General features: G+C 45.6%; 9 protein-coding genes across 9 annotated transcripts; 7 read left to right on the plus strand and 2 right to left on the minus strand.

Moving 5' to 3' along the window:
• Positions 1 to 1,217: 1,217 nt before the first annotated feature.
• Aspvir_000030 (transcription factor domain-containing protein) lies at positions 1,218 to 2,584 on the plus strand (the record flags this gene model as incomplete). The annotated part of the gene is made up of 3 exons (XM_043265176.1): positions 1,218 to 1,335; positions 1,418 to 2,282; positions 2,338 to 2,584. The coding sequence occupies 3 exons, from the start codon at positions 1,218 to 1,220 to the stop codon at positions 2,582 to 2,584; spliced, it is 1,230 nt and encodes a 409-aa protein (XP_043121111.1).
• A 1,783-nt stretch (positions 2,585 to 4,367) lies between these two features.
• On the plus strand, positions 4,368 to 5,207 carry Aspvir_000031 (uncharacterized protein; the record flags this gene model as incomplete). The annotated part of the gene is made up of 3 exons (XM_043265177.1): positions 4,368 to 4,516; positions 4,574 to 4,957; positions 5,189 to 5,207. 3 exons carry the CDS (start codon positions 4,368 to 4,370, stop codon positions 5,205 to 5,207), a joined length of 552 nt encoding a protein of 183 aa, XP_043121112.1.
• A 7,178-nt stretch (positions 5,208 to 12,385) lies between these two features.
• On the plus strand, positions 12,386 to 13,141 carry Aspvir_000032 (uncharacterized protein; the record flags this gene model as incomplete). The annotated part of the gene is made up of 2 exons (XM_043265178.1): positions 12,386 to 12,415; positions 12,470 to 13,141. 2 exons carry the CDS (start codon positions 12,386 to 12,388, stop codon positions 13,139 to 13,141), a joined length of 702 nt encoding a protein of 233 aa, XP_043121113.1.
• A 307-nt stretch (positions 13,142 to 13,448) lies between these two features.
• Aspvir_000033 (putative short chain dehydrogenase) lies at positions 13,449 to 14,305 on the plus strand (the record flags this gene model as incomplete). Its single annotated transcript, XM_043265179.1, has 2 exons — positions 13,449 to 13,613; positions 13,658 to 14,305. 2 exons carry the CDS (start codon positions 13,449 to 13,451, stop codon positions 14,303 to 14,305), a joined length of 813 nt encoding a protein of 270 aa, XP_043121114.1.
• Positions 14,306 to 14,307: 2 nt separating this feature from the next.
• Aspvir_000034 (putative C6 transcription factor) lies at positions 14,308 to 16,392 on the minus strand (the record flags this gene model as incomplete). The annotated part of the gene is made up of 4 exons (XM_043265180.1): positions 14,308 to 14,433; positions 14,483 to 15,856; positions 15,997 to 16,161; positions 16,222 to 16,392. 4 exons carry the CDS (start codon positions 16,390 to 16,392, stop codon positions 14,308 to 14,310), a joined length of 1,836 nt encoding a protein of 611 aa, XP_043121115.1.
• A 1,081-nt stretch (positions 16,393 to 17,473) lies between these two features.
• Positions 17,474 to 18,543, plus strand: Aspvir_000035 (putative 3-beta hydroxysteroid dehydrogenase/isomerase; the record flags this gene model as incomplete). The annotated part of the gene is made up of 2 exons (XM_043265181.1): positions 17,474 to 17,894; positions 17,960 to 18,543. The coding sequence occupies 2 exons, from the start codon at positions 17,474 to 17,476 to the stop codon at positions 18,541 to 18,543; spliced, it is 1,005 nt and encodes a 334-aa protein (XP_043121116.1).
• Positions 18,544 to 20,354: 1,811 nt separating this feature from the next.
• On the plus strand, positions 20,355 to 22,345 carry Aspvir_000036 (putative carboxylesterase; the record flags this gene model as incomplete). Its single annotated transcript, XM_043265182.1, has 4 exons — positions 20,355 to 20,497; positions 20,554 to 20,792; positions 20,846 to 21,516; positions 21,584 to 22,345. 4 exons carry the CDS (start codon positions 20,355 to 20,357, stop codon positions 22,343 to 22,345), a joined length of 1,815 nt encoding a protein of 604 aa, XP_043121117.1.
• Positions 22,346 to 22,544: 199 nt separating this feature from the next.
• Aspvir_000037 (putative MFS transporter) lies at positions 22,545 to 24,167 on the minus strand (the record flags this gene model as incomplete). Its single annotated transcript, XM_043265183.1, has 6 exons — positions 22,545 to 22,961; positions 23,010 to 23,080; positions 23,128 to 23,310; positions 23,362 to 23,733; positions 23,789 to 23,828; positions 23,895 to 24,167. The coding sequence occupies 6 exons, from the start codon at positions 24,165 to 24,167 to the stop codon at positions 22,545 to 22,547; spliced, it is 1,356 nt and encodes a 451-aa protein (XP_043121118.1).
• Positions 24,168 to 25,074: 907 nt separating this feature from the next.
• Positions 25,075 to 26,348, plus strand: Aspvir_000038 (uncharacterized protein; the record flags this gene model as incomplete). Its single annotated transcript, XM_043265184.1, has 4 exons — positions 25,075 to 25,254; positions 25,305 to 25,680; positions 25,730 to 25,850; positions 25,913 to 26,348. 4 exons carry the CDS (start codon positions 25,075 to 25,077, stop codon positions 26,346 to 26,348), a joined length of 1,113 nt encoding a protein of 370 aa, XP_043121119.1.
• Positions 26,349 to 26,401: the final 53 nt, after the last annotated feature.

The raw sequence follows: 26,401 nt of genomic DNA on the forward strand, positions 1-26,401 counted from the left end.
AATCTTAATAGATTTAGAAAGCTACTTACCTTCCTTAAGGCTATAATTAAATTTATTAAGTGCCTAAGATAGTTTTAATATATAATCTTAGATTCTATTATAGCTATTATATACTATATTAATAGCTATTTATAGACCCTTAAAGGACTGCATATCTACTATTATATTATATTTATTATTAAGATAGTCCTAAATAACTTTAGATAATTCTAAATTAATTACTTTATATCTAATAGTATAAGATAGAATAGAATATATAGCTCTATAAGCCTTATTATCTATCTCCTCCTAATCTTAAATAGCTTTTTTAATTCTCTTCTACTACTTAATAAGCTTAGCTTTATCTAATAATCTAGTCTAATAGCCTACTTCTGATAGCTCTAGCTTCTTATAAGTTCTATTAATAGTCTGCTATATACCCTAGCTATATAGGTATATTTTTATAGCTTTAGACTATATTTAGTAGGAATCTATACCTATAAGTAATAATAGCTTGTGGAGATCTACTTAAGGCATCTTAAAGGAAGGTTTAAATAAAAGAATAAGGTTTTAGATATATCTAAGGGCAACTGCTGGGCTTCTGCACCTGTAAGGATTCTTAAATATAAGAATCTTTTACAGGGCCCTATCAACCGCGGCAATGAAAGGATAGTTTCTATCTTAGGTGGAATGTCTAGCCTATTTAGTTTTAGGTAAAATATCACCTAAAAGAGGCTTTTAAAAGTGAAAAGTAGTAAAATAGCTTAAGGAAAGAACTTAGGAATGATTTCTTAGAGCTCTCTAAGAGGCTCTAGGCTCATAATCTATAGAATAAGCAGAGAGAGGTTCAGAATATAAAGATATTTTATTAATTTATTATATATATAAATCTATGTTTACTATTATACAGTGGAAGGAGCTATCTACTGAGTGAGATCATGTGATCAGATCTCCACCATACTGAGTATGGCCACACAGACGAGACAGGGCCTGCTCACTGCCAGCCAATTGAGGGCCCTTCCGAGGATCATCAGTCCCCGACATAGCTCGGAATGGCCAATGATTGGTTATATGTCAGCCACTGTGGAAGCTGCATGGCGCCTTTTCCCGCTGTCTTCCGTTCTTGGACACCATGTATTTTCACATCTTAACCTGGCATCTTAGGACTATCCGACGGTAGCACTGCAGCTCGGCGTATGGCAAGCCTTTCTACCTCACAGGCCAACTCTGTCTGCAAGATGTCCTCGGCTTCCCCGGCCCAGCCGCATGTCTCCTTGCGACACAGGAGATACAAGGCCGCCCTTGCCTGCACAACCTGTCGTCGTCGCAAGGTCAAATGCGACGGCATCCGTCCAGGTGCTCCCATTCTCTTCTGACCCGTAGCTTCCGATGTATTTCTTCTGTCCCAAGTTGCAAATGCTGATTACGGTATTTCCAGTGTGTGGGAGATGCCAAACCAAAACAGAGCTTCAGGAAACATGCACGTACATCCCGGCGTCAGCTCGCCGTAGCCGTACTGTCAACGTTCCTCTTTCATCAGCTGCAGCATCTTCACAACTACCGACACCTGGTACATCCGCTCAAACATGCTCGGAGCAATCGGATCTCATCGGCAGTCCAGGCGCTCAAGCCGCCGGTGACCCAGGAGAATTCTCTTTCGAGGTCAAGGCTGCTGTGGAGGCCAAATTGGGGTTGCCGTCCTCGAAAAAGCGATGCCCTATTCCTCTGACGGATGCCCCATTATTTGGCCTGTTGTCTCTTCCAGAGATTATAGATGTCGCTGCAAATCCTGCGGACAATGTCCTTCCCCCGCGCAAGCATGCCGACCACTTGGTGAGCCTGTACTGGCGATGTCTCGATCCTCTGGAGCCGTTGCTCAATCACAGATCGTTCTGTACCGCGTACCAGGCCCTAGTTGACGGCAGAGAGATGGAATGCAATGAACAAATCTCTCTCTGCACGCTCAACCTTGTATTTGCTTTATCCACTCAATTACAGGAATCGACTCCTTCGGAACAGAGAGATAGCGCCAGCAGGACTTTCTTTCTTCGAGCCTGGCATCTGCTGCGTCCGGAGATCGTTCTCTGGCAACCCGGCTCAGTAGAGATCGTTCAATGTCTGATCCTTATGACCAGGTATCTTCAATGTACTCGAAATTTACAGCAGACGTGGATGGCACTGGGTTCGGCTGTGCGAATTGCCCTGAACATTGGCCTCGACCGCTCAGAGAAGAATCTGACCGTGTCGGATAGGGAGACCCAGTTGACACGGGATGTTTGGCAGCAGTGCGTATTCATGGACAGGTATGGAGAGTATTCCCACGTTTGTAGACCTGACCCTCTGCTGATTATAACCCAGAAACCTTTCTTGGTCGCTCGGGCGGCCTTCCACGGTACCGAGTGTGCCTTTCTTCTCGCTCGACTCACTTCGAAATGGTAGCAATCTACCTGGCTCCGACGATATGGTCAATGCTTCAGCGTCTGAGAAAATGCAAGAATTGGCCAAAATCACCGGTCACATTGGTCTTTCTCAAGTGCTCCCCGCCAGCAGTGCGGCGGAGACGCAAGACTTTGTTTTACAAACTCAAGCCGAACCCAGTGTGTGATGCAAGTTGATGAGTGTCTGGCTAGACTAGAGAACGGCCTTCCTCCCGTCCAGTACGATGCGGCCAGTGGTAAAACTGCCAATCTCTTCGACGGACGGTTGATTCTTCTTCGTCTCCGGTGAGACTTGCCGAGCCCTTGTTGCTAGTACATATATCAGACTCAGAGCTAAGTCTTCGCTTTCTTAGTCTGGCGCATACACGCATCATGCTTCTTAGGCCCATCATGGCTCGCTGTTGTCTCTCGCATCTGCATATGCAGAAAGTTTCTCCACCAGCTGAAACAAGCATAGGCGATCGTGTCCTCGAAACATGCGCCACGATCTGTGTTGAAAACGCACAGAAGCTCATCACGCTAGTTCAGGAGTGCTCGCGACCAGACAGGACTGGACTCATACCCTGGTGGTATCGTATTTTCTACCTCCGCATCGCGATGCTGCATTTGGTAACAGCGATGCTGCGACCTGATGTTTTCGGGACTGTGGTTTCGGAGTCATGGAACACAGCGGTCTCAGTACTTGGTACTACGAGCATCTCAGTCTATCTGCCAGGCGATGTCTGAACAAGTTTCAGATGATGTGGCAGAGGGTGGTTGATATACACTATCCACCCGCTCACGAAGCTCCTCCATCCCACGTAGATTACCATACAGGGCTCCAGGACATCTTTGAGTATCTTGGGTTTGACGTTCAGATTCCGGTGTTCGGGCTGGACGATTCAGCGTAGCTGGACAATGTGGATTGGACAACATGGTCTGCCTAGTATTCAGTTGCTATTCCCTTTGCTTGGTCACACTGGTCGGCGATTATGGATGACAGCAAGTCTGTAGTATACCTTTCCCTCGCCACGCCAGAGGGTTGAATATATCCTTTTACAACAATTGATAGAGCGGAAATGCGTCATCGCCCAGATGTGAGCAGGCTTTTCTGGGGGGCATTATGTCTCCACTTCCGGTGCAGCGATGAGATATAGTCCTACATTCGGGGTTTTTGGAACCAATCTTCAAGTACCAACAGAAGGAATTTCATAGTTCCGACTCCCGGAGGAGGATGAGGGGATCACGAGTTGCCTATGGAAAAGATACACGAATATGAAAGCAGATCCTGTCTCAAGTGCTTGCGGGACCCTCGACGATGGCCAACCGAATTGTGCGCACTCCTTTTGATCTTTCCCGTCTGCTATTTTACACCTCACGTCTATAGAAGCCCAGGGGTACCAGACTATACCGTATCATGCAATGGACGGGAAATACTTCGCACGAAGGACCTATGTCGGGCGCGAATGAGATAGGAAATTCCAAGCTGATCTTTCACCGAAACAACTCTCAACTCGTCGCGCCTTGAGTGAGTAGCACCTATCGAAGAACTATGGAATGGAGCGCAGAGTCCAGACCACTAAAGCTGATGCTATTGGCCCATACACTCGAGAATAATTTATTTTAGTTCGCACGAAATAGTTCATCATCGGATTTGACCCGCTGGGAACGAATACTGGCTTGGCATATCAAATCTGCCTAGCATTGACTGCGCCGTTTTGAGAATCAGAGAGACCCTCCCTACACTATAAATGAGATGTCGCTGTCTCTTAACAATTCATCCTTTGGTTCCAATGATACACATCTGAGGAAAGAAAAACAGCCATGCCAACTCCATCCAGTCAGGTCTCGGCACCAATGCCGACAATCACGGCGCCCTGCACCTTAGATACATGTCCCCTTGACTGGGCTCTAGTGCGCTACATGCCCAGTCTTCCAGGAAATGCTCTATACCTCGCTCTCTTCCTCATCATGCTCCTTGTCCAAATCTATCAGGGAGTCCGCTCCCGCACCTGGTCCTACCTCGCTTGCATGACTGGCGGGCTCCTTCTTGAAGTCGTTGGCTACGGCGGACGCCTCATGCTTCACTCAAACTCGTTCAATTTCTCTGCTTTCCTCCAGTAAGTACCGATACACAGTCTGCATTCACCTGTCCCGTGCGATGCTAAAGAAGCTAGGTACCTCATCTGTCTTACCATCGGACCTGCCTTCATCACCGCAGCCATCTACCTGTGCTTTGGCAGGGTCATTATTGTCTACGGCGAAGGCTTCTCCAGGATTAAATCTCGAACATATGCCATCATCTTCGTGGCCTGCGACCTTCTATGTCTCATTCTCCAGGCCGCAGGGGGAGCCGTCACTGCCACCGCAGGACGGGACCAGGATGACCTCCGCCATACCGGGGTCAACATCATGATCGCAGGTAGCGGCGCAGGTTGCATCGCTGGGGGCGTTCATGGCGCTTGCCATCGATTACCTGTGGAGACTGCGCCGACATCGACAGTCACAGTCCTGCATGCTCTCATCCGGTGGCAGCTGGAAATGGGGAGGGTTTCTCTGGGGTTAGTTCCATATCCACAAAGGTCAGCTCTATGGAAGGATATTCTAACTGATCGTACATCAGGATTGGGAATTGCAAGAAAAACAACAACTTCAATGCAGAACAAATTTTTGAAATTTCTTACCTAAATCAATGTCTTTTAACCTTAAAATTTGCCTAATTTCTCGTGACGATGACCGCCTTTAATTAATCCTAATTTTATAGGGTCTTGATTACTATATTATTATTAAAGCCAGGGTGGCCGCCCCTAATAGCCTCTTATAGTAGTGAAAAGGGGCTATAGAAAACTCTATATAATTATATCCTAGACCTTCACCATGATACAAGCATCTATTTAAACTATCTAAAGATTTATAATTAAGGAATCCTAAAGTCTCTTATTAAGCTAATTACTAACATGTATATTATTATTAAGGAGGTCCTTAAAAACCCTCTAGGTAATAACTAAAGGAAGGTAGTTATTAACCTCTATAAGATTACTCTTAATATTAAGAAGAATATCACCTCTACCTAGTACATTCTAACTACTTAATCTATTTCTATATCTACTAAGGTTTAATTATATATAGCTACTACTATAGGGGCACCCCCTCTAGGCTATATAATCTCCTTCTATAGCTCCTTAAGTAGCCCTAGGGCTACCCCCTTAGAACTAAGTAAGGACTGTAAGGTTATTATTAAACTACTAGATATTAGTATAGTAAGCATGTTCTAGCGCCTGAAGATAGTAGAGATAAAGAATAGGGCTAAGAAGGCCTATATAAAGGCCTTAAAGAAGACTATAATAGCTACCTTTATATTTATTAAATTTATAGCTACTTACTAGCTTAAGTTAGGTAACTTAAGCCTTAGTCTATAGACTACTTAGTAAGTAGAGATTATATACTACTACCCTAGCTAGGCTAAATTATTCTACTAGGGGGCTGTTATCTACCTACTAACTTAGGATATAGTAGTTTATAATATCTAGGTTAAATTAATTAGTAACCTAGTAGACCTTAAGAAGGCTAAGTAAGTTACTAACTAGTTACTAGCTATAAACTATTTTATATAGGGTAATTTAGTAAAGATTATCTATATTACCTAGCTTATAAACTAGCCTACTAATAAGAAGTCTTCTACCCTAGTAATTAAGTTTTCTACCCCCTAGGCCACTAACAAAGCTATTAATAAGGGAACTATCTAGGATTCTGCTATCCTAACTATAGTCTTATATAACTAGTCTACTTATATCTGCTAGTGCTTTAACTATTAGTAATATAGCTATATAGAAAGTATCTATTCTAATAAAATTATCTATAGCCTCTATATAGGTAGTTATAAGACCTATAACTACCTGCTCTAGCAGGCCACTAGCTAGAAGTTAAGAAAGTATACTAATTATAGGGGTACACATGCTGCCTAGTCTAAAGGGTATAAAAAATATATAAAGGAGGTAGATAAGGTATAGGTAGCTTTCTACTATTACTAGTAATATTATTATATTCCACCCTACCTATAAGACTTCTAAAAGGATCCTAAGAGTAGTAGCTTAGATTCTATTACTATACTAAGTATCTCCCTTCTAGTATCTACTCTAGACACCTTAGTAAAGGGCTCCCCTATATAAATAAAGGAATCTAAGGGTATTAAGAGTGCTACTACAGTAAAAAAAGCTACTAGACTATCTAAGGGGTCTAAGAAGGTAAGATTAGAGCTATCTTATAAGTAGTTACTCTATAGCTAGGTACCTACCTTAACATCTTCTCTAATATCTCTATTAGACTAGAATATTAATAATATCTTATTTACCCCCCTAGTACTATACCCTAAGGCCTCTTCTATATCTATAAAGAAGAAGGCCTTAACTAACTAAACTAGCTCTACTAGTTAAACTAGATCTACTAATTAAACTAGCCCTACTATCTTTCACTACTCTGCTTAAATTATAGATCACCTAAGTAATATTAACCTACTAGACCTAACTAATAAAGATAATAATCACCCCCCTAAGTAACTATAAAACTAATAGATAGCTACTGCACATGGGACCTATCTTAATATATACTAGGATAATAATACTACTACTAATAATAAGAATAGCTGCACTAAGCTCCCTGATACCCCTAAGAGTAACTAGCAGCCTAGCTCTATCCTATAAGATAAGAATACTAATACTAACTCTAGTAGCACCTAGGCTGAAAAGAAGAAATAGAAGCAGGGGGTGGATACCCCTATATAACTAGAGAGGGCTATATAACTAGAGAAGGATCTCTAGGTTAACTTCTCTATAGAAACTAGGATACTCTAGTTCACTAGTAGCTATTAAAAGAGTATATAGAACACCCTATATTATACTTTCCATAGATAGAATATTCTAAATACTATAATATAATGTATACTATTCTAAGAATATAGTGATGGCTTAGTTCTTATATAACCTAGAGGTCCTAAGGGTAGACATTATCACTATATAAGAACTATAGGATAATCTATTTTAGGATACTATCTATTACCCTGCTTAAGTAACTTATTAACTACTATATCCTAAAGTAATAGAGACTAGAGGCTAGGCCTATGTCTACCTTTATATCTCCTATAAGATAAACCCTACTAAATAGAAATATATAGCCTACTTATAGGACTGCTAGGAGCTTAAGCTATATCATAATATAGGGGTACTCTAACTATATAATATATATAACCTATATCTAGATACTAACACCTAAATTAATACCTAAACTAACACCTAAACTAACACCCTTAACCTCCTAGAGCAGGCCCTAAATTAGTAGGATAGTAGCTACCTACTCCTAGGAGATTTCAACCTCTATTATCTAGCCTAGGGAGGTAATCACATCTAATACACTAACCCTAGATCTAATAGGCTCCTAGAACTAACTAACACCTGGCTCCTAGACCTTTAGATAGAGCTAGGCACTATTACCTATAATAAGTAAGGCCACTAGTTAACTATTAATCTAATATTTAGCTCTATAGACCTAATAGCCTATCTTATAGCCTGCAAGGTGGCCCCTAATATCTATACTAATTCTAACTATCTACTAATTTACCTACTTCTTAATATCTTAATACTACTACTGCAGGCCCTGAAATACCATAACTAGAAGGCTATAAATATATAGAAGCTCTATAAATTTATTAGTAAGAATACTAACCCTTATAGATAATATAGAGATCTTAAAACCCCTAATTAGATTAAGAACACTACTAACTACCTTCTTAAAACCACCTAGTAAGCTATTACCTATTCTACACTATGGGTGCACCCTTCTAAGTAGACTAACCCTAACTAGATACCTGAATATATTAAGATAGTTAAATAAACCCACCTCTACTAATAAATCTATACTAATATATATATTAATAATAACTAAATCACGTACATAAAGGCCTATAATTATAAAGGAAAGGTCATCTCCTAATCCCTGTAGTAGGGCTATTATAAATATATCTAGTAGATAATAGATTAAGGCCCCTGCAGTATGTAGTATATCTCTAAATAGGCCTATAATTATACTAGGGGCTAAGTAGGCCTTATTCCTACCCTTTAATATAGGAGCTATATTATAGAGATAGTAGAGTAGAAGGCTAACCTACTTTAAGAGGCCTTCTTCCTCCTACCCCTAGCCACTAATCTCTTAGATATTAAAGGAAGGGAATATAACTAATTATAGGATATTCCCTTTCTAGAAATTAATAAATATAAGATTACTAATACTATTAGATAGGCACCTCCTAATAAAGCACCTAGGCCTAATACTATCCCTAATAAGGTCTAGCATGCCCTAACCACTATCCTAGTCTTTATCCAGGCACTTAAAACCCTCTTTAATATCTATATCTATATTAGCTACAACCCCTAGCACTTCTAGATATCTACTATAGTTATCCTCTGTAAGGTAGCCCCCTGGGATTTCTATCTTCTAAAGTCCTACTATCTTATCACCCTACTTAATACCCTAGGTAAGGTCCTAGAGTTAATAATTATACTCTATATCTTCTAGGTGCTAGAGGAATATAGCTTACTCCTAAATAGCTACCTAGGTAGCTGGAAGGGTATCTCTATTAACTATACTATTTAACTAATTATTAATATAATCTATCATACCTAGGGGCATAGCTAGAAAGTTAGTATACTTCTTCTAGATATCTCTAGTATATTTAATAATATCTCCCTCTAATAGCTAGTGCATAACCTCTAAACTATATAGCTAGGCTAGATTACTAACTAGCTATAATCCTTCCTATCTAACTACTACATATGCCTGTAGCTGCCTAGATACCTTAGTAAGCTATTTATAATACTTATAAAGATCCCCTAGGGCAGCCCTCTCTTACTAATCCTTTTCCTAATCTTTAATACCCTACTAATTTAAATGCTGGTCCACGGGCTTAGCAGTATAAAAATAATATTAATTAGCTAGATAGATAACTCCTATATACTTACTATCAGCCAGACCTATGCCCAGAATATTATAGTTCTAGAGAAATACCTAGAGAAGGCAGACTACTAGGCTAGTAGGCATGCTGCTAAATTCACCCCTAATAAATTTAAACTAATCTATTTTACTAATCCTAAGGAACTAGAATTAGAACTAGAATCTTCTCCTAAGCTAGCTCTAAGAAGCCCTATTAATATCTAGGAACTAGGTAAATATAAAGGCTATAATTAAATACCTATCTACTATAGGGAAACCACTATCTAACCTACTAAATTAGCTAGATACCTTAGTATCTAGCTTAATAAAACCCTCTCCTTTAATACCCACTGCACTAAGGTAATTAACTATATAAATAGTAGCCTGGAAGTGCTCTAAAGCATTACTAGATTAACCTAGGGTACCTCCCTGAAGGCTATATACATAATCTATTATAGTATAGTTATTCTATAGCTCCTATATAGGGTAGTAGCATGGTTCAGCCCTACTAGTAGGCTAATCCTAGCAGGGGAATAGACTAAGATTATTAATAAATTTACTAAGATCTAGAAGTATATAGCTATCCTAATTAGTAGTACCTTCTAAGGGACTACTATAGCTATACTAAATATAGAACTATATCTACTACTAATCTACCTGCAGATGTAATAAATCACTGAGGAAACTACTATTTAAATCTAGATAGGGCTATGGTTTACCTGCCCCTAAGGACTTATAGGGAAGCTATAACTAACTAGAGAAATATAGTAGAGTAGCCTTGCTCTGCTAGAGGTACTTAGAAAGAGGGGTGGCCTACTAGCCCCTACCCTAAGATATATAGAGGAATAGAAGATATAGAAAGTATATATACTCCCCCCCTAGGAGCTCCCTCTCTACTATATAATTAAAGATTATAAAGCTGCACTAAAGACCTATAATAAGATATATAAGGAAGATAATTAGTACTTAATTATCTATACTAATAGCAGTAGCTACTAGGGCTATATAAGTGCCTTAGCTATCTGCCTCTATAACTAATAGATCCACTAGAATTACTTAGGCACAGAGGCAGACTTAACTATATATACTACTAAACTAGATAGAATCTATATAGTAATAAATATAGCTATAGAACTAAGCCCCTGCTTGCTCACCCTCTTTACTAATAGCCAGGCTACTATCTAGGTAGTCTAGAATCTATATCACCCCTCCAGCCAATATATTCTGCACACTATATATAGAAGTATATAGGCCCTAGGGGCATGCAGGCTACCTCTAGAGAATATTAAGATATACTAGATCCCTGCCCATGTGGGTGTGGCAGGGAATAAGGCTATAGATAAGATAGTAAAGAAGGCCGCTATATAAGGTGGTAAGGTTTAATTAAGCTTAGTAAGGCTAGAATAACTAATTATCTAGCTTGCTATAGTAGCTAAGTAAGCTATTCACTAATAAATCTAGTAATACTAGAAGAAACAGTGGGAGATGGAGAGAGGGGCTAAGCTAATATAGTAGCTAATTAAGGCCCCCTATAAAAAGAACCTAGGCTTATATAAAGGTTTGCTAAAGCTATATATATTAATTATTATCTAAATATAGACCATGCAGATTAGTCTACAACACTTCCTTTTTAAGATTAAGGCCTATAATATAGACTAATGCAGCTATAGAGAGGGGTCTTAGACCCCTAAGTATATCCTCCTACAGTATTTATTACATATAGAGGCACGCAGGGAGATAATTAATAAGCTTTTTAATAAGGGATTTAGGGGGAATATATCAGACTATAACATGCTTATATCTAATCTGCAGGTAATCCACTATATTACTAAATTCATACATTAAACAGGCCTGCTTAGCCAGTTTTGCTACACTAAGATGACAGAACCAGTAGAACTAACAGAGCAGGACCAGGAATGTGGAAGCCTCCTATAAGGCTCTAGGATAGATATAGAAGATGATGGTTAGATGGACTACCAAGCAGCTGCCTAGGAAGGGTCTTCCTAGGTGTGGAATCACAGTACACTCAGAATGACTATATGGAATGAGGTGGGATAGGTGTTTAACACACTAAGATAGTGTAGGGGAGGTATATAGCCTAGTGATAGGCTGCTTTAGTTATTTTCTACTTTTAATATAGCTATACACTAATTTCTTATATCTCTTCTACATTTATGGGTTAATTATGGGCTTCAGGTGTTTAGATACTAGATTCCTGCTTCATTAGCAAAGCGCCTGCATAGCTAATTGCTTCAATAGATAGGCTACATCAGGTTAATAGAATCTTGATTGATTGATTGATTGATTGATTGGGAATTGCAACTTTCCTCATCTTCATCCGATCGATCTTTCGTACAGCAGAATTGAACGGCGGATTCAGCAGTGACCTGGCCAACGACGAGATCGCATTCATGATCCTCGAGGGGGCGAGCATGGTCGTCGCCTGTGGCAGTATGAGTATATTCCACCCCGGACTCAGTCTAAAAGGGCATTGGAAGGATCACATGTCGTGGCCGTTGAAGGCCCGACAGGGCGATGGTGTTTCGTTGGCTGAGGCTGGACAGGGGAATAGACATTAGCACAGTTTATACAAAGGTGGAAGGTTTTACCTAGAGCGGGTACATGGTCAGCACTGAAAGTGTCTGCCTTGAGAGGGACTCCATGGCGAACGTTATTGAGCCCATACAGCTGGCTATTTATGTAGCTGGACACGATTGGACAAATATTAAAACGACCCCAATCTTGTCAATCGCCAGGCAGAATTTGTCCAGTGCCATTGGTCTGATCGTATTTGTCTTCCGAAACAGGTATAATGTGGACTAAGTAGACCGAGATATATGCGATATCCACCCACGCTATGTATATGGAGTATCTCCCTTTGTTTCAGAATATAGAACCTCTGCCTTTGTAGTCTTCATATTGATAATTATCTAGAAATACGCAAGGAAGACGCCGTACAATGCGCAGAGCCCATACTAAATCCCGGACAGGTTGCCGAACATGCAAGTATGACCCCTTCCTGCCCGAATGTGGCACAAGTCAGTGTACATCAGATACAATATTCGCTGACTCAAACTTACGTACTGCTACAGAACCCGGTGAATACGCTGCGACGAGACATGGCCCTCCTGAAAACGTTGTACGACCACAGGCCCTCGCTGCGATGGCCCCAAGCGCGCCTTGAGCTTTGGAAGTCAGCATTCGGGTATTCCTATTCCTGTCAGAAGGCGCAGGGCAGTCCGCAGACTTCTGCGCGCGCTTCTCTCCTGCTCATCCAGTATTACGTCGCGCTGGTAACCGCATCTACATCCGTCTATGCCGAGGAAACGCTGTATGATCGGTTCCTGTATGCCTTCAAGCGGATTCTTTCCCTGGCGAGATCATCCAACGCCTGTCAAGAGAGTGCCGCTGCAACTTCGCTAGTCGGCGTTCCAATGAAGATGGGCGTCATTTACCCGTTGTATTTTGTCGCAACAAAATGTCGAGACTCGGCGGTCCGGCATGAGGCCATCGACTTGTTGTCCTCGGCGCCATATCCGGATGTGGTCTGGGAGGCGCCGATACTGGCGGCGGTGTCACGAAGAGCGAAGGAAATGGAGGAGCTAGGACTCGACAGCAATCAGCCGATCCCCGAGTTCAAGAGGCTTCATGGCCTCGGGTGGGCAATTGATTATGAATCTCGCCAAGTGCGGGTGGAATTCCGTAGACGGTCCAACGGAATGGACGGGGAGTGGGATGAATGGGAGGAATGCCTTAGTTGGTAGACAAATGTATTCTCTTCTCGTGCACCGTAGTATCTTTTGGAATTGTTCTAAGTGGGTTTACTGATGATTTTGGCTGCCAATGTTCTGTCTTCAAGGCTGTCCTTAAGTCCGTGGAGATAAGCTTCCGCTATAAACACTGCAGGGCCAGAGGGACGCACATTAGCGTTCATGCTCTTAAATCCTCGGAGATTATCAACTCAGTCATACAGTCAGTGTTGAGAAATAGTGGCTATGCGTCTATAAATTCCCCTTCTACCCGATGGACGTCTCGTCTAGTCACACATCACAACAGTTCTACTCACACGGCATGGCCACCTTTCAGACAATCCTTATCATCGGAGCCACCTCGGGAATTGGCGAAGAATTAGCTCGCCAGTATCATGCCAAAGGCAAGAAGGTCATTATTTCGGGTCGTCGGACAGGGAGACTGGGTGCTCTGACAACTGAGCTACCAAGGTTGGGCTCCGTCCAGGTATGTCAACGCTCTATAACATACGGCTGTCTAACACAAGGCAGATGGACGTAAAGGATCTTGCAGCTTTGCCAAGCAAGATAGATGAAGCATTTGCGAGATACCCAGATATTGATGCGGTGATCATAAATGCCGGCATCCAGCATCTCCTGGACTTCAACGCCACCGATGCCTCTGCAGCCCAGTACCCAACCACAGAGGCAATCTCCGATGAGATCACAACCAATCTGACCGGTCCAACCGTCCTGGCACGCTGCATCATCGAACACTTCAAAGCCTCGCGACCAAACCAACCTTGTCTTCTAGCCTTTGTGACTTCGGGTCTGGCGTTGGTCCCAGCCGCTGTGTTCCCCGTGTACTGTGCCACAAAATCAGCGCTGCATTGCTTCACGGTGCTCTTGCGGAACCAGCTCAAGGATACCTCTATCAGTGTGGTGGAGATTTTGCCTCCGTACGTGGAGACAGAATTAGATAAAGATCACATTGAGGAATTGGCCAGACGCATGGGTGGGACGAAGCCGCAGGGGATGCCGGTCAAGCAATACGTTGACCAAGTGGTGCGAGGATTAGAGGTCACAGAAGAGAATGGGAAGATCCAGAAGTATGTCGCTGATGGATTCCCTCGTGCGGCGGTCGACGCATGGATCACGGCTATCAGTCCCATGACAAAGATGTTGCATACCGAGCTATAATTCTAGATAGCTGAGGAAGTACTCGGGTCGAGAAGGTCTTCAATTGGGAATGTTGAGTCCTGGCCGAGAAGAAGGCTCTCGTACGCAGTCTCAAAATCGTCTCCTTGCACGAATGAGTCCCACGCATCCTGGTAGATTCTATTAGCTTTGATCCTGTCATACTAGAAAACAACGCACCCAATTAAGGTCAACCATATCCATGTTGGCTTCGCCTGCACCATCCCCATCCGTACGAAGATGAACATCAGAACTACCTGTAGAGATAGACTGCCCGCTCAGAGTGGGATCGGAAGAAAGACCATTTTCGCTATTGGCTGAGACTCCCGGGTCTATAGCTGGGACTTGTCGATCTGGAATACCGAGTTTCGGACCTAAGAGCTCCAACATTGTGTCTAGCACGAGTCCGACCTTGCCTGCCTCATGATTCTCACACGCCAGGTTGTTCCAAATGCGGCGGGAGGTGTCGAGAGCCTGGAATATCTCCTGGACACGGGCATTTGTCTGCGAAGGAACCCCCTGGTCTGTCCGAGTCCAGTATTGCAGATATAAGCACAGCACCATCGCAGCCAGGCTAAAGTTCGCACTGTCGGGAGTGATGGTGTATCCATGGAAGCTGCTCAAACACCCTCCCGGCTGAGCCTCTCTGTATATGCTAGCCTGATGTTGGAGTAGGGTCATGGACGAATCGATGCTTCTTTGCTGAGAAAGAGCAAATGTGGGGTCTTTCCGGGCTTCTTGAAGATACTCTCGATGCAGTGCGGTGACTGCCTGGTGGTGAAGTGTGTCTAACTGGACTTTTTGCACCATTACATATGCAGGTTCGTTTGGCGCATTGTCCCAGTTGTTCAGTTGCAAGTGGGGAGGAATCGACCCATACGCCTCCACAAGGTCGCTGTCAAGTTGCAACACTCTTTCGTAAGGCTGCCGCTGTACGGAATTCAAAAATTCGACAACCCGTCTCATCACTCGGGTGAGCTTGCTCTTGGCCAGTAAATACCCGATTGGAACACTCGCTGAAAACGGTCTTGACGATGGCAACTCGGCCATGCCTTCATCTATGTCGCTATCGAGGAGATTGCGCGGCGGAGCCGTGTCAGAGTCCTCCGTCCGGATAGCAGCTGGGATGCCAAGATGAAATGAGGACATGCAGTCAATCTGGTCGATCGAGCTCCAGATCCTGCGGCGCATCTCCCCCTCAAAGGGCGTCAGATTGGAGAAATGGGACGGATCGCGGTGCAATCCCAGCCTCATTGCCAGTCGCACGATCGAGCCGATGTGTGTAATCAATCCAGCTCCCCATTCTTCACGTTGAGAGAAACCAAAGATGCCGTGTGCGATCATCGCTTGGAGCGTCTGCAGATTGGTCTGGTTTGGTTTGATGCGCTCCAGACACTGGCCGGACTTGCTGTGGTAGAGTTTCCCGAGCGCCTCAGACATCCCCGAGTCGGCTTTTGCATCAGGAAGAAATTTCATCGCCAAGCTGAATATCGAATACAGCAGAGCTAGCCATGTTGGAGTGGTAGCTGAGGGGTTCTTCCAGTATTCTTCGTACTGTTTACAGTCAGCGACGATTGACTAACTGCGAAGGATGGCTGCAACCTGCTTCATGAACGTCGAATAATGAATCGAATCTGCGTTTTTTGTCAGATGATTAGGGATCAGCAACATCATTCGAGAAACCTACACCTTACGGGGCCAACGAAAGAGTTTGGAGCAAGGAATGCTGATATCAGTCTATCGGCTGCGGAGCGAGACGGCATGACCGCTAGCAGCTCCTCATTCAATCCAGGCGCAGTTCCCTGGGATTGATTGCTTGTATCCTTGTGTAACTCATCTTGGATGGTCAATGTCGCCAGCTAGAGAAAGCTTCTATCAGCACTTCAGCATGTTCCATGTGTTGACATGATGAAGCATACCTCACTGAGGACACTATCCCAGTGACTACCACTTCGATAGAAAAGTCCGTCAAAGAGCCACCCATGGACCGGACTTGTGGCTCTGCCCTCCAATGGAGATGCTGAGCTATTCACTTTCTCTCGTCGACTGGGACGAGTGGCATACAGACAAAGATTACTGGATCCCCGCATCACACAATTGTGGCAGGGCTGATGACGATCGCATCGCAGTCTAACCGTGTCAGTTCCATATGTATTATAATCCCATTGGATATGTTAGAGCACATACTTGCGCACCCGGCACGAAGCACAAGAAAGCGGGACTCGATTGCGTTTTGCAGGGCCGGTTCTCGATGCAGGTGGGGCGTTAAATGATGATACATCCATGTCGACATGTACCAGTAGAGTAGGTAATAATCAGTCGCCTTGACGAGTTATTCCTGGTTCCTCTGTCCACTGATAATTTGATGACGGAAGAAAGTCGAGATGGGGAGGAGAAGCTGAGCTGAGGGAGGATAGGCTATGATTGGTGGAATTGTGCAGCCATCGCTTACCTCATATCCCTGCATAAGAGTGAATAATTCTGAATGTATAAATTTGACTGTCTTTTACTTATATTACCTCATGCTGCTTTTTCCATAGATATGCCATGATGATTAAAAATAAACCATTAGCTATATTCCCAGACACTGTATGTATCGAATACTTATCTAGTGGGGATATAGAACGCTTAGTCCGGATATATATATTTTGAATATGTAGTACTCCTTCTCCTCTCCATTACTAAGGCATATGGTGAGAGATGACACTTGTAAAGATACATTTTAAGTGTTTCATACAAATCGTACAATCAGAAAAGGTTACCTTAAGGAAAGGTATATAGATAGATGTTGGGGATTTTGTGAGCGATATGGCGGATGGAAGTGGCCAGGTGATTATTCATCTTCATGTTGATTGTTAATCATGGCAAGCCATCTTTATGCTCTCAGCCTATGCCTGAGTATCGGATGGACTACTAATCATTTATACATAGTTAAGTGTAGCTATGTGGTTATTATTGACTGCAATCACTAATCAAAAATTCATGATGGAGGACCGTCTCCACCACGAGGTAAATGATCACTAAACAATAATAAACCATTATTACTGTAAAATGATATGAACACCCTCACTTCGAGGTCATTGAGTTATATATTAACCAAGACCGCCTCCCGATAAGCATATCTTTTCTCATACACATTACTTCCTTATTCTAACGACAGCCTCCAACCAAATGCCTTCCGGACTTGTCTTCATCACCGGTGCTACCGGCTTCATCGGGAGCGCTGTCGCCGTGGAAGCCCTCAAAGCAGGTTACTCGCTGCGAATCAGCATCCGCAAGGAGTCACAGATCCCCAAACTCAAGAAGCTTCTGGCGCAACTCGAAGACAAGATAGAGTTCGTTGTCGTGCCTGACATTACTCAGGAATCTTCCTTCGCAGGAAAGCTGGATGGAGCCGACTATGTGCTTCACCTTGCGTCGCCTCTTCCTCACGGGACAGAGAAAGAGACGTACTTTAATCCGGCTGTAAAGGGCACCACGGCCATTCTGAGAGAAGCCGCCAAAGTCAGCACGATCAAGAGAGTCGTGATTACGTCGTCCATTGCGGCACTCATACCCCTCACCGGAGTCCCTGAAGGAGGGGTCGTCAGAGGTCAGTTTCCGATCACTCCAGAATAGTAGTCAGGCCGATGATCGATGCTGATTGACCGTGCATAGAGAACAATGGTTGGGACCTGACCGTCGACCCAAATGCCGACTTCACGGGTCCAGATGACGGCGCCACCTCGTTCAAACTCTACCACGCCTCCAAGCTCCTAGCAAACAACGCCAGCTGGGAATTCAAGAACACCGAGAAGCCGCATTTCTCGCTTGTAACTCTGCATCCTGCCTTTGTCTTTGGACACAGTTATGTGCAGACTAGTCCGGACGAAGTCCAGGGTGGTACAAATGGACTGATCTGGGGAACCGTCATGACCGGCAAGCCAGTTGGAAACATTACGGGAGTGCATGTCCAGGACGTGGCTGAGGCACATATTAAGGCGCTTGATGAAAAGGTGTCAGACGGGTCCAAGTTCTTGTTGGCTGGTAAAAAGGCATCCTGGAGCGATGTTGCTCGCATCGTGAAGAGAGACTATCCTGGGATTGGCGCGAAGATCACGGAGGATATCCCAGGAGAATCTTACCCAGTGGACACAACCGAGGCTGAGAAAGTCTTGGGGATGAAATGGAGGTCGCTGGACCAGATGGTCAAGGAGGTGGTGGAGCAGCAGTTGGGCTTGATGAAACGGGCGAGCATGTAGACTGATGCTATGTTTGTTATCACCATGTCGATTAAATCAGACGGATCACTGCACTATTTTCAGTTGGACAACTCGTTAGATACTCGACAGGGATTATGTACGTCAGAGCAGAGGATTGCCATGAGGGATATTATGTCAAATAATTGCATGAAAGTTCTGGTATTACAGCCTCTATTTCCTTCATATTGGATGCAACAGTGTCTCGTCGCTTTCATGCTCAACATGCTGCTCGAAATACTGGGTCACGCCAACAAATTGCTCAAGGATCAGTGCAGAAGGTGGATTCAGGGGAGCCAGTTCCTAAGGGATGCGCGCCACCGCGATGTAGTAGTAACTGTCAAGGTGTTGCATTGGGTATCCAGGCAACAATTTGCCTAAACCAGGTAATAAGCAAAGGAATGAACAACGGCGGCAACACACAACAAACATAGGCTCATTTTCCCATGTAACTCAAGGCACCACAGTAATCTTCCAGCTCCTATCATCTGCCACGCTTTCCGCGTCCGTAGCGGTAGCTCAGCAGTCGAAAATAGCTCTCTGCAAGCAGAACTGAGGAGAGGATATAAGCAAGCGACCTTAGGGCTCTATGTCTCAGCACCAGAGATGATAACAGTTTAGTTAAAGAGGAGTGAGCAGCCCAGTAAGAACATGCAGCGCCAAAGCCGCCGAAAAGAAGACGGGGACCACCCTTGCTGTAGAGGGAAGAAAGCGTCCGTATAAGTTGTCGGCAAGAGGGAATCCGCTTTCCCCCCCCCCTACTTCATGAGAGTCGGTCTGGGTCTCAGCGGTTTCGAGTATCAGTATGGACATAGCCACATTACCGATGACATATCGAATCTTGCTGCCTTTAGTCCCGGGGTAAAGACGGAGACTTCGAGAGAAGGTCAATACGTACTAGCAGCTTGAGGATAATACTCGCCACAATTGGGATTAACCAGGTAGAATTATTTGTCTGGGCAGGTTCGTCTTGCCACAGCCTATGAGCCCGCGCAAGGAGAGGGTCATCGCCCGAGGAATGGATAAATGTGTTCAACAGTTCGCGGAAGAGTGACAACAAGCAGTTTGGGCGCGGAGAGTATGCCATTATCTGAGCTTTCACCACAAGCCTTAGTGGTGAGGGAGGGATGAAAGCGAAATAGGGTTATAATGCCTGCCCATGTATATATGATCTCTCCTTTAGAAGGGAATTCGTTTGCCCTTCCTTCCAACCAATCGCAAAAAAAGCTCCATGTTGGGTCAGTACTAAATTAGCATTGGCCAGTGATCTAATCTAATACAATATATAGATGATAAAGGTCAGGCCACATTGCCTTCAGTTTGATTCTTGTGTTCCTGATAAAGGACAGGCAGAAGCTGCCAACGTCTGACAGTTTTGGACTATGTTAGTAATCTTCAATCTTCTCAGTGACTCATAAAAGCACAATTCATGACTCATTCCAGTCCGACGTGAATGGCAGGGCGGTGCCCAATTCTTAGAGTGCCATGTCTCTTTGGCGATTTACTCACTGGGAGGAATTGTAGATACTATTCCGGGGATAGCGCTCTAGCCTCTGGCAGGAGAATACGAGATTTGAAGTTCTACAATGGCAAGGCCAAGCTATCAATAATAATAATAGTATTAATAATGGGACATTCATAATAGCTGCCCCTGACTAGCCCACTCTTGTCCGCTTAATCCTTCAGTCTTCAATCCCACGACCGCCTCCAAACGAGCCAGAATTATATCTCCAATTCTCCACAGCTTTGTCACTAGCACTCCAGTCTAAATAACCTTTTCTAAACTCAATCGATCGACACTGGACGAGAAACCAATGAGACTCGACCCTGGCCTGTTTTTGGCGGCTAGTCTGGCTTCCCTCGTGGCTGGCTCCTCGTCTGGCCCCATCGTCAACGTCGGTTATTCGTCTTATCAAGGCTATTATGAGGCCTCTACCGGGTTGAATATCTGGAAGGGGTAGGTATTCATCTAGCTTACTGCCAACGGACTTCGTACTAAGATTGATCTGGCAGTATTCGATATGCATCGCCTCCCGTCGGCCAGCTACGATGGCAGCCTCCACGACCTCCAGCCAAAGATACCAGCCAGATCATCCCCGCCGTGGACCAGCCTCCTATTTGTCCCCAATCAGGTGCTGCAGGTACCCCTGCGATCTACGGGTTCAACTCTAGACCCGGTGACGAGGACTGTCTTTTTCTGAATGTCTATGCGCCGCCTGGAGCAACCGACCTTTCCGTGTTCGTTTGGATCCGTAAGTTGCTTCTTCTTCCCACGTGCTCGTCGACTGATCCTGGTGATCCACAGACGGGGGTGGCTATGGGCTGTTTGGCGCCTTGTATGATCCAAGCCCGCTCATGAACACCAACAACAACGCTTTCATCACGGTGGAAATCGAGTATCGTCTTGGTGCATTTGGGTTTCTTTCGTCTGCCGAGGTCTACAAACAAGGCACCCCCAACGCCGGTCTCCTCGACCAGAGATTCGCCCTGGAATGGGTGCAGCAACACATCCGCAGGTTTGGCGGTGACCCCAAACGAGTCACCATCAGCGGCGAATCGGCCGGCGCAGGTGCGGTAATGCTGCAGTCGCTGGCGTATGGAGTCTGTTCGAGAATGCAAGACTCGGTCTTCCATCCCGGGTGTTTGGAACTGACCAGCCGTCCGCAGATCATCGCAGCGAGCCCATGCTCGCCCCCCATTTATTCCTATGATGGCGCTATTCCCACCGCGTACTACGAGCAGTTTGCAGAACAGGCCGGCTGTGGCCCATCCACATCTGCCAGATCCAAGCACAAGACGACTTTTGACTGCCTTGTTGCTGCGCCTAGTGAGACGCTGCAAAATGCCAGCGGAATTGTCTCCGAGTCTGGACTCTTTGGCACCTTTGCCTTTCTGCCGGTTGTGGACGGCGATATGATGCGTGAACGACCATCAGCGCAGTTAAAGGCAGGCCAAATCAGCGGTCGGCGCATTCTCGTGGGGATATGTTCTTATTTTTCCCATATTGGCCTGCGTTTGAGTGAACGTTAATCGAGTGGGATAGAATAACGCCAATGATGGTGTCCCTCTCACCAATCCTAACGTGATCACTCGCGCTGCATTCAACGAGTATATCGCCAAGTCTTTTCCCAGACTGACTGAAAAGGATGTCACACTGCTGAACCGTCTTTACGGTACGGCGGACTCGCAGTCAAGCGACGACGGTCCTCGGTTTGATACCCTCGGCAGCAGCGGCCCGACAGCGAACAACCAGTCCGAAATGGCTACGGGCTTGCAGCAGACGGTCTTCAATATCTTTGCCGAAACCACCTTTGACTGTCCGGCGCAGTGGCTGGTCGAGGCCTTTGGCGGCGCTTTTCGACAGGCATGGAAGTACCAGTACTCCGTTACGCCGGCGTATCACGGTGCGGATCTGGACTCCTACTTCAACATGGGGGCCTCCTGGCCCAGTGCGGGATTCAACCGCGCTTTTCTAAAGATGTGGGGAAACTTTATCATGAACAATAGCCCGGTTATTCCTCTCGACGATGCGACCGCCAAGAACAGCCAAGCCGTGGTTCCTGTAGGACCAAATGGCGATCTGGGCTGGCCGCAGTTTCTTCCGACGTCTCCCTGGCAGATGGATCTCAACACCACTGGAGGGACCGTCAGTCAGGTTGTGGTCACGCCAAACCTGACCTACTATGTTCGGGAGGGAGACGATGTCGTCAATCACTTCCATTTGGCCAACGCCTACACCTGGGAAGGGGGACGCGGACGGCGTTGCGCATTCTGGCGAGAAGTTGCAGATCGGATTCCCCTATGATGTGCCCTTGTGCGGGCGACATATCTTGTCTTTGGGAGTTAAAGAATGTCCCTTTGCATACGTTGTACATATATCAGAGTAAACTCATAGAACGGCGAGGAGTGAGAATGTTCAATACTGCTATTATATTAAAGTGTTTGTAACTATGTGTAATTTCAGTCAGCATATATTATTTCCAAGTACATCATACTCCGCTGTACTATGTAGATTTCACAGCTTTGCCAAAATACATTCTGCCCTGCCACTTCCGCAGTCGCTGTCCAAAAAGCTGCAGCACCACCATGAAGAACAGCGACCCAAACGTTATGGCCGCTTGGATCCCCAGTGCCCTGGCCGGTCCCATGCCGCTGAACCAGTCGATCTGAATATACGTAGCCACGAACCCTCCCCAGTTGCGACTGGCCGTCACCCACGCACCCACCTCGCCGGATCCCTCGGGGTAGCAGTCGAGCAGGTATGCGTTGATGGCGGTCGTGATAATCATCATACTGCTGCATTGCATGGCTGCGAAGACGGCAATGACCATGTAATGCCAGTGGCGCTCAAAGGCGAACCCGAGCACGATCAGACTGACGCAGCAGAGAATAGTGGCGGGATAGACAATGATCAGACGCGCCTCGGGATGCAGTCGGCCTTGGTGTCAATTCATATAAAAGGTGCCCACTGCATCGTGGAGGTAGTGTCCGATCAGCCCGCCGACAATGACGCCGACAATCCCGAGGAAGTAGAAGTAGCCTGTCAAAAATCAGTATCTTGAAAATAAACAAGTCAAAGGGATATACCAATGCCACGAGTAGAAAAGCCGTAGTCATTGCTCAGCCAAATCCCAATTGTCGTGTTGACTCCAATCACCCAGGCAAAGTTGAGCAGGCAGTAGATCAAGATAATCAGAACCGGAATTCTGGTAATGGCGACGATAGGCCGCAAGGCGCACTGGAGGAAGCTCCTCTCCCGCCACAGCTGTGCTTATTAGGCTCCCATGAGGCGGGCGATATATGACCCTCTCGGGATCTGACGGCCTCTGCAATCAAACAGCGTTTCATCGACAAGGAAGACGAGCAGAAAGGCCACGGCCGACATGCAGGTACACAGCCAAAAGGCCCAGCGCCAGGACACATCCGTCACGATGAAGCAAGTCAGCAGTGGGCCAAGGTAGGGACTCATGATGATGAAGAACTCGATGTAGTTAATGACCTTGGGGTGTTCATGGAAGAAGAACAGGTCTTTAATCCAGAGCAATGCGCCTCCCTGGCCAACACTGCAGAGGAGCCCGTTGATGATCCGCGCCGCCATGTAGGACTCGAAGCTGGTGGCCGCCGCGGACCAGGCACATGTCCCGACCATGACTACTTGAAAGATCAGAAGAACGGGCATGCGACCGAAGAAGCCTGCAAGGATCACTACAATGATACCACACGACCCGATGGTGAAGAGGTTGCCTACAACGGCTCATTAGACCATGGCCTGGGGCAGGTTCCACTCTCTGATAACCAATCAGCAGATCCTCTTGCTTATGAAGTATAGAACCCTACATGGACTGAGGAATGACAGTGATGATTACCATGCCTCCAGTATAGTCCGCAAGAAACGCGATATACGCCATGATCCAGACAATCAGCCATTTCTTGCGCGAGCTCCAATTCAACGAATCATCGGGGGTGTCCAAGGGTTGCGGGATGAGAACATAGCACTCATCTAGAGTCGTTTTCAGACCGGCCGCGTTATTAGGATATCGGCTGGGATCAACGACATATCCTTCCAGGGCTTCTTCATCCTCATCGATCCCAGCCAAAGTGATCTGTAGGGGGGGTTTGTCGTCCATCGTGACAGGCCGCTGCCAATTATTCGCCGACCTCAGGTGCAATTGATCTGGGAGAGATATGAAAAAGTCCAAAAGCTATTTAAACGTTTCAAGAAAATGCTCGACTGTAATAGATGCTGCGGAATGCGGGAATTTTTTTAATTTATCCTAATGAACAGGGAATATGACTTGTTCTATGTCCATACCACTATGTAAGATCCCTGCAGCAGGTAGCAAAATATACCAGCTCCTGTCTCGGATCGTGCATGGATTTACGGCACAATTACCCGGGAAATACTGGTCCTTTAAGAATGCATGAGAAACAATAGATATAAATGAGATGCAGACCCCTGCATCTGGTAAGAATCTAGACAGGGATCAGAAATTAATGCATCGTGGGTCCAAGAAACGGCGGAGTTGATTTACCAGAAACAGGCAATGCAGATGGAAAGTTGGGTGCTAAGATCACAGCGTAGCATTCGCTTGGTCCACAATTGACAGCAATCACCTCTTAGGAGTCAAGACAAATCAAGAAGTTGCTTTGCTTTGCCCAGACGTAGCCGATCCTACTATACCGTACGACGACAGGGATGCGACTGGGGAATTTCCCGCGGATGCATCCCAATTCACTTCCAACTCATAGAGGTGTCGTTTTAGGTCTTCCATTAGTCGTTTAATTTCAATCCATGCCTCAATATCAATACGGCACGGTGATGTTACATGTGAAACTCATGGATAGTCCAGGGTTAACAAGAAACTGTTCTCAGGTCCCTGTTCACTATCCCTGTGCCGAGTCGTAAGACTGGGATTGACCGGGAATTCAACACCCTGGGAGACTCAGCTGGCTGGACTTCAAAATCTCTGCGACTGAAGTTACCATGTACTCTACTGTGTTTTGATCTACGTGCAAGGACAGCTCAGGCTCTCTATGGCGGCGGCATACGGAGGACGCGGTCCTGTTCTGCTTGGAGTGACCTGGGCAGAAACAGCGCTGGCTCTGATTCTGTTCGGGTTACGTGCAAAGACAGCGTCCCTGTGTCCACCAGAGGACGTTTCGTTTGGGTTCTGTGGTCTGCGATGGGATTTTATCTGGGTGATGTTCGCTTATGTATGCCGGATCGGCCACAGTTGATGGGAATAGGTACTGATATACGGCAGGTGCTTGCCTTTGCGGCCCAGTGCACCATGACAGTGAGTGTCTCATACGGCCTCGGAATGCATCAGGATCAGCTCTCGCACCCGCAGATTCTTGCCAGCAACTACTGGAGCTGGATTGCTCAAGTCCTGGCCATTCTTGATCTGGCAATCGCCCGGTGTGCTGTGATCGCTTTTCTCCTGACATTTGAAATGCATACCCACCGCAAAGGTCGTTGGGCACTGCTCACGGTGGGTGCCCTCCAGGGGCTGATCAATGTGGCCGAAATCGGAGTCATCTTCCATCAGTGTGATCCCCCTCAGCGATTGTGGGATACGGACGTTCCAGGGAGCTGCAATCTGATCGAGACCTGTTTGTATATCGGATACGCTCAGGGTGGTATGTTCCCTTTTCATCTCATAGAAAGGCAAAAAGTTGACGGTGGCAGGAATGGGTGCGGCTGCGGACATCTTTTTGGCCTGTTATCCGGTCTATATCATCGGACGACTTCAGCAGATGAGACTCTCCGTCAAGGTTGGACTGTGCCTCTTAATGAGTGGAGGTGTCATGTCAGTACTTGCCTCTTCCTAACATTCATGTCTTCCTCTGCTAATGTCAATGTCTGTAATAGAGCCGGAATAGCCGGGATCAACAAGACAGTCGCCATATCCACCATCGTCGAAACCGATGACCAGACGTACGCCATCGCCAAGCTAAACACCTGGGTTCTGACAGAGATGTGGTTTATCCTCATCTTTGGATCCATTCCTGTCCTGCGCCCCTTCTTCGTGCGATTCTCTCAGAGCATCAAGACTGTCGCGGGATACTCGAGTTCGCGTAGCCGCGCTCATGCTGATGGCGATCGTAGTGGGAGTCGTCCCATTGATGAGATATGGATAAACCTCGATGGTCAACAGCATAGTCCCTGGATGGTTAATGGACCTCGTATGAAGAAGGGCGTGTCCATGGGGATACAGGGAAGTAGCCAGGAGGATATCTTGTCCACGGCGTATCCTGACCAGATCGTCGTTACGAAGAAAACTACTGTGATGGAGGAGTCTCGCTAGTGGTATTATCGAGATATTAATGTCTCCTTATCCTTCTGTATGATATTAGCATC

The sequence above is a fragment of the Aspergillus viridinutans genome (genome assembly GCF_018404265.1).
Source record: "Aspergillus viridinutans IFM 47045 DNA, scaffold_1, whole genome shotgun sequence".
NCBI lineage: Eukaryota > Fungi > Ascomycota > Eurotiomycetes > Eurotiales > Aspergillaceae > Aspergillus > Aspergillus viridinutans.